This window comes from Numida meleagris, chromosome Z, assembly GCF_002078875.1.
Source record: "Numida meleagris isolate 19003 breed g44 Domestic line chromosome Z, NumMel1.0, whole genome shotgun sequence".
Classification (NCBI taxonomy): Eukaryota; Metazoa; Chordata; class Aves; order Galliformes; family Numididae; genus Numida; species Numida meleagris.
Window position 1 is genome coordinate 65,444,994 of NC_034438.1, and position 18,348 is coordinate 65,463,341.

The 18,348-nt window shown below is 44.6% G+C and overlaps 1 protein-coding gene across 33 annotated transcripts in view; it reads right to left on the reverse strand.

The window, feature by feature from the left end:
• KIAA1958 (KIAA1958 ortholog) overlaps positions 1-18,348 on the reverse strand; it is a 76,423-nt gene that overhangs the window by 6,473 nt on the left and 51,602 nt on the right. For 31 of the 33 annotated variants that reach the window (XM_021379379.1, XM_021379376.1, XM_021379369.1 and 28 more), the window contains one exon: positions 4,070-17,967. In XM_021379379.1, coding sequence (XP_021235054.1) covers positions 16,922-17,967 — 1,046 coding nt within the window. In that variant the 3' untranslated portion in view covers positions 4,070-16,921. Of the gene's footprint in view, positions 1-4,069; positions 17,968-18,348 lie in introns of those variants that run through there. The other 2 variants (XR_002433104.1, XR_002433105.1) reach the window with 2 other exon arrangements.

An 18,348-nucleotide genomic window follows, 5' to 3' on the forward strand; every position in this document is an offset into this window, starting at 1 on the left:
GGAAGGAAGGAAGGAAGGAAGGAAGGAAGGAAGGAAGGAAGGAAGGAAGGAAGGAAAGGAAGGGGATTAAAAATAGTTTTTCCTATGATTTGCTGCCGCTGTTTCTGGGCTTTCCACTCAGCCCACTGTCTGCTCCCTGGTGGGCACAACAGATGAGGCCCTATGTTTCAGTGGGCCATGGGCCTTGATGAACACTATGATTTAAGTGATGACACTCAGCGTACATTCCTCAAAAGGAGAACCCCAGCCTCACAGAGAGGAGCTGAAAGAAGATTGATGAAGAACCTTCCTGTAGATATTCAGACACTGAATTTCCTTTATGAAAGAGTAATACATTTTTATGATGCCACTATAATTTTATTACACCCACTATAGTTCAAGTCTACTTTCCACAGGGCTGTAGCTCATGTGTTTTGCAGCCCTGTGCACATTAGCTGTGAAGGGCTGCACTGAGCAATCCTTATAAACTCAGGAACTATACAAATCAGTACGAGTTGTTCAAAGGCCTGCAAGTATAGCCAAGTTTGGAAAGTGAAGGCTACTGTGAACAGCACATACCTTTAATACTTGCAGCAAAGAAATCTTAGCATAACAAAAATGAAACAAACGGAAGGCACTGTGATGGCAGGCATGTTTCAGCTACCGCGTACAAGGCTGTGGTATTTTCAGAAGGTTGAAACAAGAGCTACCCAATTCTCCTCCCCAGCAGGAAATCTTCGCTCCTGTTTTTTATGCATCCTTTCTATTGTTATTATTGTTATTTTATCAGCACTTCTTTTGTCCAAGAGAAAACACTTTATCACCTTCATTCTCAGAGAGTGCAGAGGAGTGATGAAAAAGGCTGCAGTCTTACATCTGAAGTGCATCTGTGCACAGGCTCTGCTGAAAGATGAGGGCATCACCGTCGAGCTTTCATCACTGGTGTCAGTGCCTGCACACCGTGCCACAGCTCTGCTGACACTGCCTGTCAGCAGCTGAGTGATGCTCTGAGGGCATTAATAGATGTCTGAACACTCATGCATTACTCAGTAGAGGCCTTGGGGCACTGCCAGGAGGCACTAACCATGCTTGCACCCTACTGAGTGTGGACACAAGTTCTCACCAGGACCTGTCAGACAGAATTTGGAAAAATATTAGGTGGGCAGGAATATACATCCTGTTTTCAGAAGGGCCTTAACAACACTGGCACTGAAGAAACACTGACTTGTAATTGGATCAGCGCTTGCAGGCCTGGATCAGGTCCCACGACGCTGCACTTTTATGTGCATAACTCAGGCTGCCTGACTCACCACCACCGTAGATACTGCATGAGTAAATTGCAAGCATAGAAGATACCTAGCATGAAAATCAGAGCCCTGTTCCTTCACCCCAGTACCTTTTGCCTTCACCTTTCTGGAGGTCATCCAAGGGTTTATTTTCAGTGGGCACTTTTCAGGGGATGTGGGCTCTATATGTGAGCAGGCAGTGATTAAATGCCTCAGCAATGATGGCTGAGAAAATTGCTGTCTGTCTGACACCATGCTTCTTACAGAACCTGGAACAACCATACAGCATGGCCATCTACAGAGGCAGAAGCCCTTCTTGCCAAATGTCTGTCACTGAGATGATATACCATAAAGGAAAAACAGATTTGTCACTGCTTGCCAAAACTGTTACACCCCCTACTTCTGCCCAGACAGCTGTTACCTGATGGTTTGTAGCTACTCCTTGCCAGACCTTTTTAGTTTAAATGCATGCACAACATGTCTAGATACCTAATGCTCTGCTCCGTGGGGAGGCTGGGAACCGTGGTGCATGTGGCTGGTGACAGGAGGAGTGGAGGCAGCCAAAAAAGCTGGACACTAAAATTGCTGAGTTCTCCTTAAATCTCAGCGTCCTAAGTAAGGGCAGCTCCCATGAGCAGATACTGACAAGTGTCCCTTGCCAAGGCCCAGACACACAGATATCTCCTTCTACATGCAGGTGAATCTCATCACCTTGTGTCACCGGGTTAACAGCTCCACGGCCAGCAGCATCCTTCCTCCAAACACTGCAGGCATCTGCCTGCTTTTCCATGGGTATATATCCCAGGCAGGATTTCCCCATCCTATTCTGCTTGTCCTTTTGTATGGGGACAAGAATAATAAAAATTGTTGTACTTGCAAGTACAGAAGGAGCTCTGATGTGACACATAGGATTTTGTCTTTTCCGTGTGTAGTTTCTTCGCAGCAGTGAGAGGACAAGCAGTAAGTAGGTGCCATGTGCTGCCACTCTGCAGTGTGTATTCTCCCCCAGGTATCTGATGAAATTTAGCTCCTAGAACAAAATGCCTGCACATAAATAGCCCTATCTTCTGATACATAGCTTGAGGGTTTTTGTTTTGTTTTGTTTTCCTCCTAATTATTCTCTCTGAAAACTAAGCAATTAGTGTAAGCTGTAGTGTAGTAAACCACTAGATTACTCTAAGAAGAAATCATGTGCCCCTTTCCAGGGATGGCAGCCAAGCCCTGTTTCTCTTTGACGTATATTACAAAACAAACCACCAGCTCCTTACAGGCCCCTGGCCTTCACCTGCCCATGCCTCACTTGTCTTCCTCTTCACCCCAAGGCCTCTGCATTTTCTTAGCCACTTGTCACTGGAACAACTGCAGGGCCTCTGGAAAGGTGCTGCTGCCCCTCAGAGGTTGTTGTGCTGGAGGGCAGCACTGCAGCAGGCAGCACTCAGGCATTTATTTGGGGGAATCTTCCAGGTGATGGAAATCCATCTGCAGAACACCTGATGGAACCATTTTCCTCTCTTCTACACCCACACTGTCACTCAGCTCTTGCTATCATGGCCCCCAACCCCAACACGTTGATCACCGGAACAATTTTGCTTTTTGCTTTATTTATTTATTTATTTATTTTTTGTATGGCAGAATTCACCCTCCTCTAACACAGCCATCACCCCATGAACAGCAGCTCTTCCATGGAGCTTTGGAACTTCCATGGAGCTGTCAAAGTTTTGTTTTGTTTATCCATTTGAGGTGCTTCTCTTTTAGAGTATGAGAGGTTTAATTGCCTTTATGTTCTTCTCTTTTAATTTCAAAGCCTTATTTTCAATGTTCCAACCTGAGAAGCACCTGTCTTAAAAGAAGTTCATCCTTGGAGGCACATTTAATTTTATTCTAGATCAACATTAAAACAAAACTGCATGGAGAGCAGACCGTGCAATTGAACAGAAGGATGCGGAACTGCTGGAGCTCATCCAGAGGAGGGCCACTAGGAGGATCAGAGGGCTGGAGCACATCTCCTATGAGGAAGAAAGGCTGAGGGAGCTTGTCTTGTTTAGTCTAGAGAAGAGAAGGCTCTGGGGAGACCTCACTTCAGCCCTCCAGTGCTTGAAGGGAGCTTACAGGCAGGAGGGGGACCAACTTTTTACATAGTCTGACACTGATAGGACAAGCGAGGATTGTTTTAAACTAAAAGAGGGGAGATTTAGGTGAGATGTTAGGAAGAAATTCTTCACACAGAGGGTGGTGAGTTGGCACAGCTGCCCAGAGAAGCTCCAGGCCAGGTTGGACAGGGCCCTGTTCTGACCTGAGCTGCTGGGTGGCAGCGCTCCCACAGCAGGGGACTGGGGCTGGGCGGGCGTTGAGGTCCCTTCCAACCCAACCATTCTGTGGTTCTTTCATTCTAGGAAGTTCTCCTGTGTCTTGGAACTGATGAAACGAGACCAGGTTCCAGAAAATGCCTTGACTCCCAAAACATTCTTAGTTTATATGCTTTCACTCATACTAAAGTAGATTAAATAAGCACACAGTTAAAGTCAAGCTTGTTTTTAAGCACATTCCTAAGCAGGGAAGGACGTAAGCAATTGTTTAATTTTTTCCCTGTAACACGACCCCAGAGGTAAAGCAGGGCATGGCAGCAGCTATTTCTTGCTGAGCCTATTTGCACTCTGCTAATCGAAATGCCTCACAGGTCCACAGGAACTTCCCCCTATGCTGATACTTGTACTTGAGAACTATGAGAGGACTGTGAGGCTTTTCACACCAATGTACCTCAAAATTCCAAGTAAATTGTTTGCATTTGATTAAACAATGCAGTCAACTTTGCAGAAGACAGTTTATTAAGTATACGAGAATCGGTCGCTACACCAAATTACAGACAAAATACTGTGAATAAAGCATGCACTTATCACAGACATCAATGACTATCTTGATTATCTCTGAAATGATTTTTGATTCTGTAAGGTTAAGGCTGTACCGATGCAAATATTAAAAAACAGAAATAAAAAAGTCACACTACAATAGTAGCAAATGTTGTACGGACAGTGAAATCAACCTCTAAGGCAGCAGAACCAGACACGTTAAAGATTATTACAGGGGAACAAAAACCGAGCTGAAGCGTGATAAAGATCAGAGTATCTTTGGAATTTGCAGACTGGTGAATGTGAATGTCATACTCCAATTAACACACGAGTGAACTCATGCTTCACAAAAGCCTAATTATTGGATAACTGAGCAAGGGATGAAATTCAGACCATTAAAAAATATTTTAAAAAGACCTCTCGGTTTTACTGTCTTCTTATTGAGTGTACTTTTGTACTCAATCACTAAAGGAGCATTTTTCAAGGAAGCCAAGGAGTCATCTGGCTGAAGTGTGGTGCAACAGACAGCAGTAAAGCATTCCTTTGCTCCCTTTGCTCCACCCCCAGTAAAGAGGAGTGGAGTATTTTGCAGCAGGGGAGAAAAGTACAACTGGCACAAAAGTGTCGTATGACATTGATGAAGATATTGTTCTCACGGATCTTACCCAGTTTGAAGTGTGCTTCTTAAGAATGTGCTGCAGAAAGAGCAATGTGGCATCCGCATGAGTTACAACCCATCCAGCCATCAAGTAAAAGGGCTGGCAGACCTGGGAACCCAGCTGTGGACCTGGGGCTGAAGGATGCTATGGAATCTTTCCTCATTTACACCAGTGAAGCCTTTTTCTTCATTTTTTTTCCAGATCTCTTCATTTTTTTTTTTTTTTTCCAGATCCAGAATGAACCAAACTTGAACAGGTAGCTCTGAACAAGGACCGTGGCTGATGATTTTCCTGATGTTTTCAGAAAAAAAATCCAGTGAACTACCTCCCTTTCTCAGATATTTTGGATTTGCAAAGCATTAAAATGTATTGAGATCTTCCTTCCTCTTAACAAGCCATTGCATATATAAACTCCCAAAGGCAGAGGCAAGAGGTCTGTATTAGAAGGTGCCACACAAAACTGCATTTTTAGTGTTAGAAATGTATCACTGCTCATGTTAACATCTCTGCCTTATATAGTGGATTACAACTGGGCTTGCAAAGGGTCCAAAGAAAGCTAAAAGTAAGTCCCCAAATTCCAATAGGGTTTGGATAGATAAATTCTCTCTTGTTTCCCTTCAGCAGCAAAGACAGAAATGCGACAGAGTTTCACTTCATTATTTAATTAAAAAAAAAAAAAAGCAAAAAGCTTTTCCTGCAGCATAGTGCACTTAGGACAAATTGCAATTACAAGAGCTTATGACAGACAACACGTACACAGAAAGCATCGTGCTGATGGAGCAGTGGCATCTAATTCAGGACAGCATCAACATCATCCTGTTTGCTTCTTGAAATCAGCAAGCTGTGGTGAAAAATGAACAAATGCCAGGAAAACTTCTGACACACCGCAGGCAGGAGGCTAAAACCTAATGCCACGTCTGCATCTGTAGAACAACAACTGGACTTCCAGCATGCAAAGAGCTACAGAAATGGTACTGGTTGCTTTTCTGATTCAAATCTACGCTGCAGACAGTATAGATGTATCTACAGCCAAATTGAAGACAGGAATATACAGCTCCAGCTCTCCAGGAACCTGATACACCTTTTGACAGGTTGGGCCAACATGTAGGAAGGAGCTATAATGACCAATTACCAAATAGAATTGCAGAATCACAGGATTATAGGGGTTGGAAGGGATTTCTGGAGAGCCTCCACTCCAAAGCAGGTTCCCTACAGTAGGTTGCAATTGGTAAACTGATTTCTGCAATTGGTGGGACTGGGGAGACCAAGACTGACCTAGCTATAAACAGAAGAAATGCAGGAAATAAGACCCTCTGTCACTGCCCTGCACATCTAATATTAGGGCCATGCAGGCAGGAGTTCTACAGAGCAAAAAGTCACTGCACTTGTGGAGTTGTGTTCATGCGCACATGGCTGCTATAGACCAAAAACAACAGAGAAACACATTGCAGCTGGTCTCAGCTGGCAGAAAGCATCTGAAGAAGCCACTGGATTTCCGAGCAATAAAATAGCCCTTTATTTCTGAGGAGAGCCTCATTCCATCTAAGAGATGGGAACTGAGGTACTGCAAAAGGCTTCAAGGATCCAAATCACTTTTGGATGGTTGAGATCTTGAGAAATGTTCTAGGAATGTTTAGAACAACTCAGTTGGAAGGGTCTGTGAAAGACCATCAAGTTCAGCTGCCTGGGCACTTCAGGGCTAACCAACAGTTAAAGCACATTACTGAGGGCATTCTCCAAATTCCCCTTGGCCACTGACAGCTGTGGGGCATCAGTCACCTCTACGAAGCCTGTCTCAGCGTTTGACTGCCTTCATGGTAAAGAAATGCGTTCCAGTGTCCAGTCTCGTCTACCCCAGGTGCAGCTGTGTGCCATTCCTTCATGTTCTGTCCCACCAGGGAGCAGAGCCCAGCATGTCCCTCTGCTTCCACTCAGGGAGCTGCAGAGCAGTGAGCACCCAAGCATGCCCAGCCTCTCCTCACAGAACATGCCTTCCAGACCTTCTACTAGATTTTTTGCTGTCCTCTGGACTCTTTCATGGACCTTAATATCATTTCTATATTGTAGAGCCCAGAAATGCATGCAGTATTCGAGGGGAGGCCGCACCTTGAATCCATCAGTTTGTGAGAGAGGACTGCTACATGGACAGGGTGGTCCAGGCTGCACCTTGCAATACTGCTTTTTGTAAATGTCCCAGGTGCCACAAAAATGAATGGCAACTTCAAAAATTGTCATGTAAACTCTGTTTTGGGGGAAGTATTTTGCAGCCCAAGGGCTATAAACTGCCTTGCATGGAGGAGCAGAGATGGCTTCAGAGCAGTAAGGATGAATTCATTTCACTGTTAATGTCCCAGTCACACAGTTTTTTTCTGGAAACTTGCTATTCTGATTTGAAAAACCTTTTCAAGATGTTTAGCAGACTTTCACCTTCAGTAGAGATGCAGAACCAATGGCTACAGACTTTTACTGTTTCCACATAAGATGGTATTTTCAGAGCAGACTAGGTGCAGCTGACCGTGCCTGGCGGCAGGGATCTGTGACAGATCACGATTTCCTTCACAGCTTGTTTCTGTTGTACAAATACAATATGGTATGATTTCAGCCTGTCAAAATCTTAGCGAAGTCAAAATTAATTCTGTGTGTGTGTGTATCTGCTATGCTGCCAGATTCTAAGGGGAAGGTGGAAAAGGAGCTGAAAATGCAGTGTCAGAATTTTGATAAACAGGGCTCGTCTGCCACGAAAGCAATTGGAAAGAATGAGACCAAAAATCGTGGGCTTGAATCCAAGGCTCATTTGGCAGCAAAGCATGGCTTCAGCAGAGGCGGGAAAGGGACTGGAATCCACCACTTGACCAGGTTGACACTTGTTTACAGGAGCAGGCCCACAGCTGCTAGGAGAGCTGGCAGTTTCTTAAGGTAATCAGAGGACTGCTTTCATTAGCAGGCATTTTTAGCAAGCTCCACAACAGCTCTCACAGGCTGGGCTAATCGCCGGATCTGTTACCCACAGGAACACTGGGTGCTGCGCATTCCCTTGCCCCTCACATTCACAGCTGGCAGATGGCTGCAGGAGCCTTTAGCTTTATCAAGGCAGTTGTTTGGGCATCTTTTTTTTTTTTTTTTCCTTATTGCAAATTAAAATTAATGTTCAAGAGATTTTTTTTTATACTTTTTTTTTAAGCATCAAGCTGATAAGTGATCAGCTGTTCAGAAGAAGACACGAGATGTTTGGCACCTCCTGTCTACCAGAGTATTGGTTCCTTCTCCAGAAGGCACCGAACACCAGCTTAACACAGGAAACAACGGCAGAATGCAGAGATTTACCATGGCACACACAGAAATACCTGCTGACTGGCACAGCCTCTTAGTACAGCTCTCAGTTGTCAGTGGTGGTGATCACAGCAGCAATGGTTAGCACTTCTACAAGTACCACATAAATGCACGGATGTCAGAACGTCTAGAAAACATGCAAAATCTCAACAGCAACACCACCGAATGACACAATGCATAGAAATATTATTGTTTGGCAAAACAGTGAAACTTTTAACATCTCTTTTATATAAAACAAAAAAAAATTAAAATCTACTTTTTTTACAAACTGTTCTTAAAAAAGTTGACTTGTTATAGTTTAGGCAGAGTTAGAAAAGTCGGCACGTGGAAGTTAGCCTTAGACATAGGTTTAACTCAGAATCAATCAGTCACTTACAAGAATTCTCACATGTTGCTAGTTGATTATGTACTGTACCAGCTATGCTTAAGCAAAACATGCTTTTGAACTGCTATTTTGGGAGAGACAGTCCTAATCTTGTCAATTTTCAGAATGGGAGAAAACACATTCACATTAAAAGATTAGAAAGATTAAACACTGCATGCCCGGAAAGATAAAAGCTTTACTTTAGCTGTTTTTCCCTAACACTAATCACCACGATAACTGGGGTTGTCATAGCAAAAGCATTTTTCAAAGGCAGAATTAAAGTCAGCAGATAATTAAAACAAATGGAAAAGATTTTCTAATTCCAGTGTAAAACAAAATAGGATATTAAAGGATGGCTTAAAGATGAGGATTACCCCTGGCTTCCTTAGAAAAAAAACACTTTTATTGCATTTGCCAGGCTTTTCCACTGCCTTTCCACTGCCTTCACTACACTCAGATATTTTGCCATCTTTGTTTTATGCCTTGAATAACTGGTCTGCCTGATAGGTCTCGAGATGACCCTGAGGTATATGGGTCATGCAGGCACAGATAAGCCCTGACAATGAAGCAGTGGCTGAGTGATGCCCTCTCCTGCGTGTTTCAGACCCATCTGTGACAAGGTGGGTGGAAGCATGAGGCCTGGGGTTGCGTTCCTCACTGAGCTCTGCAGGGCCGGCACCAAGCGCTGCCCACCAGCAGCACTGGGGCTTGCGGGCACTGCCATCCACTTCTCACTTCTCCCCATGCCAGCTTGCGGACTCTTGTAACACATTCTGTGTCACGATTTGCCTGCGAGTCTTGAGTGCTGTGGGTATTTCTGCTCTGCATTTCACACCCACACACCCAGCCTTGTGCGGAGCAGCCCCGTCTGGACACACCGTAGTACAAGAGAAGGAAGAATCCTGGCAGGAGCAATGTGGAGCAGACCTGGCACTACTTAAGGCTACACATGATTTAAGCCAGCTGAGAACGCTACAATGATGCAGAAGACAATCTCAGCAGGATCACAGCCTTCACAAAGCAGATCAAATTCTAGGCATGAGGAACACCGCAGTCTTCCCTGTTCACAAAAAGAACAGCTGAAATGGTGAAGATAGCGTCAGTAAAATTAATGTTGAGTTCATTTTTTCTAGTGTAAGAAAGAATAAAACAGTATTTGTGAAGAATGTTTTGTATTTTCTTGATTCTTTTTCCCTGGCTTGGCAGTTTGGTTATTGGCCTGGTGTTTATGGACTGTACAAAATAGAGCTAGCCAAAAATCCCAGAGGTTGGGAATCCCCAGGCAGCATGAAAGTTAGCATGAGAGTTAGCATCTACCATACTAAATCCCAAGCACTGTGAATGAATCTTCTATTAATTACAACAGATCAAATACAGATCTGAAAAGGTACTGATTTTTTCAGAAACCAGTGACTGCTGTGTAATGAATGCTGAGCACCAGAATAAAAGAGAAGGTAACAGTGTCTTAATCCCCTGGAAACAGTAAGTCCATTTCCAATGCACAGACAGCTCATTTAATGGCAGTTATATAATAAAACAAAATTTGTCTGTATTATCGACCAACATTAAACAATTCAGTGAGAAAACAGAGAACATAAATTCCTGACTTGAGACATAGACTCTAGAGACTGTTAAAACCCTACCAGTTCACGTAACAAGCACATTTTGTGCCAAACTGATTTTTTCCCCATCAAATTAGGAGTTAAAGCTTTAGACATCCCCATTGCTTTGAATATATTCCAGTGAATGGCTATTGTCAGCTTTTTCAACAAGCTCGCAGACATCTCCAAGCTGTGGGGCTCTCCAGCTTCCCGCACTGTGCTGCAGTCAGTGCCTGTCCATTGGCTTCAGAAGAGTCGAGGTGCTGGTGGACAACCTCAGCAGAGCCCCAGAGGCAGGATGGAACCGGCACCTGGTTTCACTCGTGGAGCTGGCAGCCATGCAGCTACACTGTCTGTTGGGGCTCTGAGAAACCTGTCTGCTTCTAAAAGCTCACTCCACTGCCAGCTAATGTTATGCTGTACAGCATCAGGAAGAACCAGCCTCCACATTCCTGCTGGTCCTCAGCTTTCCAAAATCCATGCAAAGATACACACAGCCCCATGTGCCAGTCGTATATGTCCATCACACACACGGGGACAGCACCATCGCTGAATTGTGCTTGGAGCCTTCCCCTGCTCAGCTTGCCGAAGCACAGTGGCCTTGCCAGGCTGGCCCAGGGCTCTCATTTTTCAGAGGGTGGTGCGGTGACACCCACGCTGACCCTGCACAGGGCCATCAGATGTGTGGCAGATACTGGCTGATGTGGCAGTGCTCCTGGCCACAGGGCAGGCTCGGTGCACGGGGACCATCCCCAGAAAGTGCAGTCCCAGTTCTCCTGCTTGGAAGATAGCCATGCTTTATGCTGGACTGACTTCTCTTCACACTCTTCCTCAGTAGAGCGTGTAGATTCAGCACATACATGAAAGCACAGAAATAAAAGAAAATACATCCCCTTTTTAAGAACAACAACAGCAACGCACATTAAGCATGACAACTACCTTGTTAACGCTAATGCTTAACAAAGAACCCTTGTTAAAAAGTGCAGATCCACTGCCAGCCACACTTAGTAGTGTATAGCTGAATCCCCACTGACCTAGCGTGTATTGGTTCATTTCAGGCAAATCAAACCTCAGCTCTGTGTCCTGTCAGCACTCCTCCTTCCCATACATTCAAATGGCCTTAGGGCATCAGGGAGGTCCTGCTTTCCTAGAGCCCATACTGCCTAAGACAAAGTGATTCCCACTCCGGTGTCAGTCCAGGATGTAGGTACAGAGGAGCATCAGTCATCTCTACTCAGTGTAAAGACACCAGTGGTAGGCCAGTGCGCAGATGCAAGGGCTGGCCCTCAATACATCACAGAGTTCCATCTCCTTTTATGATTTGAAAGCACTCCCACAAAAAGCAGAGAAGAAGGGAAAGGCAGAGTGTTGGGAAACAAGAGGTGCAAGCCTCTGAGTGCTGGTGTGCAGTATCCCACAGACCGCATGCACTCGAAGCGAGGCAGCCTGCCCTGAGTGCGTTATCCCCAAAGCACAAGGTCACTTGATAGCAGGGAGGGAAGTCTGGGCTGCCCTCCACAGAGCAGTCCCCTTCCCCTGTGTCACAAACACCAGGAGAGAGGAATGTTAGAGGGACAGAGGGATGGTGAGAGGGATATTGGGGATAGGAAGACCAGCTGGTCAGCCACGGTCACTTGCAGCTGATTTCAGGGGGAATAACCAGCCCACACACCATTAATCATATCAGTCAATGCACTTATGGGATGTCCTCAGGCAGGGAGACAAAAAAAGGGTAAATACAAGCTGGGCAGAGAGGAAATGTAGTGCCTCCTGAACCTCAGTTTCCTTAGGGCTGCTCCGAGGACTGGGGCAGCTCAGGCTCTGGCATGGCACAACACCCACTCTTCCATGTGTTCACACATTGCTTGCACAACCCATGGTGGAAGACAGTCACAAACAGGCAAGGAAGGGGCAAGCAGCAGTATAACTTGCTGCTCAGTTCTCACTTTCTACACTCCTTTCTAAGACAAATAAGTGGGAACTACACTGTGGACTAAATACCAGTGATAAGCAGCTTCTAAAAATAAAGATACAAAATAGCTCAAAAGCACTGATATTCTTCACAAAGGAGAATGTGCATCAGGGACATTACTTCCATTGTTAGATTGTCCTATATTCCAATGGCACAGATGTTATCACAGAATTATTGCACTGTGCAAATGAAGAAGGTATGTGCTGTTATTTTAGATATGCTTCATAATGTAGTCTACAAGGTAGTTCAGAACAGTATTTCATTCTCCTGTACTTAAAAACACATTGTGTTGCATACATTTGTATTTGAAAATTAAACAGACAGTTTGCAAAACCCAGATATCAAGAATTTCAGTTTCAGCTACTGTGATGAGTAGAAGCACTTTGTGCAAGCCACAGATACATGCAAAAGTAATGGTTCTGAAGGCAACCAACTTAGCTGAAAACTATACAGAAGGCTCTCCCATTGCATTAACCCTTTGGGGGGTTTCCAAAGCTGCAGTAACTGCAGTCTTTAGACAAGGAACATCTTCCTCTGCATCTCCCACTGGAGCTGCACATCAATTTTTGAGCAGAATCAAGTCAGTAATCTGGCAGAGAACTATCTTGATTTCCCCCTCTTTGTGCTATGTTTTCTCCTGGGCTAGTGAGCTGAAGAGGCTGGACCTCATTGAAGAGGTCCAACACCAGATCAGAGGATGCTGAAAGTCAGGAAAATACGAAGGGAAAAATAAAGGAGAAAGGAGCACTGTCATGTGCCTGCAAGGCATCTCTGCAAGTCACCCACCCAGCCACCACCACATGTGCAGTGCTGGGTAGGAGCCGAACGATGTTCTGAGAGCTGGTCTCTTGATTTCATGGTAAGAGGTAGTGGGTATCAAGAGTTATGGTGGGACACACCAGGCCTGAGGCAGAGACAAAGGCTTGCAGATTAGGTATTAGGAGGAAATTCTTTATTCAGAAGGTGGTGAGGCACTGGCACAGTTGTCCAGAGAAGCTGTGATTGGCCAGGCTGATTGGGAACTGGGGCAGCCTGATCTAGCAGTCAGCACCCCTGGTCACAGAAGGAGGGTTGGACTAGACAACCTTTACGGCTTCTTCCAACTGAAGCCATTCTATGATACTATGATTGTAGAAATGCAGCACTACCCCCTGGCCATCCCCCTATGGTTTTTTACTGGGGCAGATCCACACCATGATGGTGAGCATGAGACTTACTGGTGAGCAGGTTCTGACACCCTCAAAGCACTGGGAGACAACAGCAAGCAAATGGGTTGTCATCCGTAAGCAGCAACACAGCAGCTGGGACACTACTCCCCTGCCAAGCAGAGACAAAACCATGACAGTGTTTTAAATCATAAGTATACCTCCCAGTGGGTTAATGACACTCCCAAGGACTTAATACAGATGATAATTAATTAGGCTGTCACCACTCAATTCCTTGCAACCATCCGCAAATGAAGACTGGGCAATATGTGGTGCTAAATGCCATTTGAAGATAACATACCTATTTCTGGAGTATGATACTACTTGGGCATCATATTTTGGCCATATGTGTTTAACTGCTTCAACAAGTAGTCTATCTGGGGCTGCCTCACCAGAATTTGCCAGGCAACCTGCCATCAGCACCACTGGAGGCTGGAGTTACTGCAGATGCCACAAAGCAGAGAAAACACAGCCCTTATAGAAGTGAGGCTCCTGCAATGAGCACACATACTCCACACTTTATCGCCTAGCCAGGCATGCAAAAGTTGCTGACATGCAACATTATCAGAGACAATGCCTCAGCACAATAAGGCACAAACCATCCTAAAACTGCAGAAAGCAACGCAGACAGTGCATGGAGTTGAGAGTGTAAAAATCATGTGAAATGCTTTTTTTTTTTCCCCTTCCTTCCACCTCAAAACCCAGCAGTACCCATCTCTTTCTTGGTCACTCTGAGCACTTTGTAGCCACTTGCTGGAGTCAGGGTCAGGATCTGTGCTGGGGGTGAATTACAGTGTAGATGTGAACCAGCACTTTAGAGATCACAAGCAGCACTGCACATCATCTGCAGCCAGTGATCTGCCTTCTTGGAGACAAGAAAATGTGTGGGATTACCACACTTAATAGTCCACACAAAGCAGCCCACTGTGAAGTAATAAGTCCTAACCAGAGAAACTGTGTATTATTTCCAAGCCCTAGGTCTGATAATTACAGAACAATTTGGTTGTTTGGTTTCATGCATTGTGGGGAGAGACAGCAGAGAGCCACATCATGGGGTAGTTACTTTTCTGTACAATTTCAAAGCAAAGAGGGGAGGGTGTGCAGACGAGGAGAGACGTGATGCTGAGATGTGCTGCTCCACAAAGGCCAGAAGGTACCTGGCTTTGTACTGTTGCAGAGGAAGGGAAGATGGGTTAGGTCCTGCAGTAGTTGAGAGGTGAGCACAGGGGGAAATTGAGAGCAAAACCTTTTCTAGAAGCTCTCTGGCAGAGCTCTACAGGCCATCATGAATGAGCTCTCTAGCATGAGACCCCAGCACTCACTGTGTACAGAGACCAGTGACTTGAGTCCTCAGCAGCAAACAGCATATGAAATCCTACAGAGAGCAACATCAGCCACGCAAAATTGTTTTCATTAAAGCATTGCCCTGAAAAGACAAGGCTGTGCCCGCAGCAAGCAACTGGCTGGCCTCATCTGGAACCAGCAGCCAGGCTGGCTGGCTGCACACCGAGTTCACAGCTGTGTTTCCCTCTCCTTCATCTTCACCAGATTTGTCACAGCAATGGAGACACAGGTACTTGCAGTTACTTCAGAAGTGGCAATGCTTTGTCTCAAGCCTCAGAACACAGCCACAAAAGCACAGCTTTGCAATCTGAGTGCCTGTCACACCAATGCCTACCTTGCAGCCCCGAGAGTCAGCTACCTCAGGCCTGCAAATGTGATTACCCTGCCATGACATGCCAGACCCTGGGACAGTCAGCACCCAGCGCACCAAGACTTTGTACCAGCTCTGCTGTGCAGAGCAGAGTGACCACTCAGGCTGTACCACCCGCAGAAAGCTTCCTGGGAGGACAGATGCTTATTAGAGAAGAAATCTCTGTTCTCAAACATTCTATGGGACATCTGCTAACCACCCCCTGCCCAAAACAGACCTCCAGGATTAAGTGAGGTACAGGTGTTCTGCCACCTCCTTCATACACAGGAACACTTCATCCTAGCTACTCTGAAAACCACTTTTAAATGGCACCAGGTGGGTTACATTTATTTCTTTCCATTACTTTGTTTCACCTTTTCTTGGAATTAGCAATGATTAAAGTTACTGCACAGTTGTAGATTTAATCAACGTAAAAGATAGGATGGAATGTAAAGAAATAAAAGCTAAGAAGTTGAAAGAAACACAAAAGCAAAAATAAAACAAGCCCGCAGTAACAGTTTGATGCAACACCCATGGGACTTGAGCTGAGGCTGAGACTTTCAGGGACTTTGGAGGACACCGGACTATGTCAGGGGACTTGACTATAGACTTACCACATCTCTAGGATATGCTAGTGGAACATTTCCATCTGTAACGCTGAATAAACTAAGCTGAATTACTGGAGAGGTACCATACACCATTTTAAAGGTCAAGAATGGTAACGGTTCATTGACACACTTAATTTGTTAGTGTTTTCCCTGTATTCATAGAACAATTATGTTACAAAGTCACATGCTGGAACAGTAGCATTCATTATTTCAAGGCTTTAAAGGACCAAATTCTAACCTCAGAATCACACACATAATTTCCATTGTCTGCAATGAAAATTGATTATGTATAAGTGATTTTGAATTGTTTTCCAGTACTTAAAACTACTCATCTCTTTAGTCTTCTGTAGAAAATATGAAACTATCCTTATGCTCCCTATGTTATTTTTAGTGGATTTCAAATGATGGCTTAAGACATATTTGATGCATTTTATCTAGATGGTTTGGGATAAGATAGAATAGAGATAGAAGATAGAATAGATTTTTCTGCACAGTTGCATCCCCAAGAATACTGGAAGAGCGGATCAAAGTCAGTAGATTTTACATTAAGTATACACAGTGACAAAACACTAATGACCAGTGCTTAAACAGTTAAAATTATGTATACTACTGTTTTTTGCCAACATACCTTTGCTTATTGTTGAAAACAATACTTTTTAGTCTAAATACCAGCGACATTTTGATCACAGAAAATCATCAACAAAAACAAAAGTTAAAAATAGCCTTTTGCTGACTTCAAGATTTTTTTTTCCATCTGGCATAAATAAGCCTCAGGAAACAAACGAACAAACAAACAGCAACAACAACAACAAAAAAAAACAAACAGAGAAAACTTCTTGTAAATGGTTTCACAGACTTACATTGATGTATCTCTTATCTCCTTGCATTTCTGATCAACAACAAGCCAGCAGGTAAGAAGCAGCAGCCAGTGGTAGGTTTACTTCCTCCACTCTAGGAGGCCATGTTAAAACAAGAAGTCAAAAAAATGTTTTAAAAGAGAATTGCTACGTAAGCCTCCCTGGGGATTTACAGTCACTGATGTGTGCATGTTAAAAAGGGTACTTCCAGTCTATCTTGTGTTGCCTGAGAACCATTTTTGTCCTTTTAAAATCTGCAATTATATTATAACCCATAAGTAACTTTCATTTTTGTATTAACACTATAAATACTATGTTAGTATTACTAAACTATCTCTATTGACTTATCTGTAAAAAGAAAAATATATTATATATTTATATATTTTTATAAAGTGAATTAACACTGGAGAGAGGGCTATGGGAGAGTAGTGTACAATCACAGTTGATGTGTATTATTGGGCACAAATTCAACACTTGAAACAAAACAGAAAAGAAAAATCTGTCCAGGTTATACCCCTCTTTCAAGCTGTGTCAGAGGAAGAGTCATAGGATGCTGACACTATGAAGTTGCCAGTATTGCTATGGCTTGCCATGGACTGGGCAGCCTGCTGGCTCAAGTTATTGCAGATCAGCACAAGCTGGTTGCTCTGAGCTTCTGACAGTGTGCTACAGCTCTGGTAGACACTGAAGTTGGTCTTCCTACCGGGGATGTTGCCCTTCTCACACATTGTCTTTACCATCTTGGCAAGCTTATTTTTCCCCAGGGCTTGGCAGTTGTACCAGTGAAGGGCAGCCAAGTTGACGACGGGTTTGATTGACAGGTAAAAAGGTGCATCCTCATAGCGCATGGCTGGAGGCCGCCTCTGGGCGTACTCCTTGTAGTCTTGCACGGGACAGGTCTGTGGGGAGTGCTGGGTGGCATACACCCGCGAGTCCGTCCCACCTCTCTTGCTCTTGGCATTGATATCTCCGTTGTCCGGTCCCATCCACTCCAGGTACTCCAACCCAGTCTCTGTCACCCGCAGCCGGATGTCCCCCCATTTGAGGGTGGACCCATGAAAACCTGTGCAGTGTCCAAATGCCTTAGTGTTGTTTAGCCAGACAAGGTTCAAGAGCCCTTCAGGATTGTACCGGCTCAACAAGCCTCTTTTGCGCAGGATAAGCTCGTCAGCAAAGGTGAGCTTCATGGATTTGTGTGGCTTGTTTCCTTTACCTTTACACCTCAGCTCTATCTGCTTTTGTTTTAGGGCTTCCTGGGACCTCTTGAACTCCTTATCCCTGGTAATACTGTATCCATACCTGTGCTCCTTGAGATATCGCTCCAGCCCACACTGATAGTTGGCCAGACTGTTTGGCTCGTATTCAGACCCATCCTTCTGCCTGGCATCCACAAAGAACGAAGCAAGGTAGGCATCGAGCTCTTTGCAGGGGATGACATAGATCTCTCGGGTCTCAGAGGGATACTTGGAGATGAGGAACTCGCGGAAATTGCGGAGAGCTGTCTGTGTGCTGCGAATGGTCTTCTCGTTCTGCTCCCGGCTGAGCTCTGCTGCTCTCTCATCCTGGTCTGGAACAGGGAGAAGGAAAAAGACAAAACAAAGCAGAAGGAGCAGTAAGCTTGTGTGAAAGGTTTTTCCCCAAATAAATTTCCTTTAAAAGAATGAATAAAAAGAAACGAAAATGAATTTCACAAAGAGCACTTGAAAGCATCGTTACATACTTGCCACATGACTGAAAAGTCAACTTCAGTTTTACAAATGATGTAACTAGAATATGGCACAAAGTGAACTCCTCATGACACTGGGACACAACTTTGCACAGAGATCTGTGGAAAGCAGTTCAATTAGACACAATCTGCTTTCCAGAACAAATGCAAGGCTTTTCAGTGGACTCCAGTGCCACATGCTGGGCCCAATCTGAGTAACGAATCCATTGTAAACTGACAATA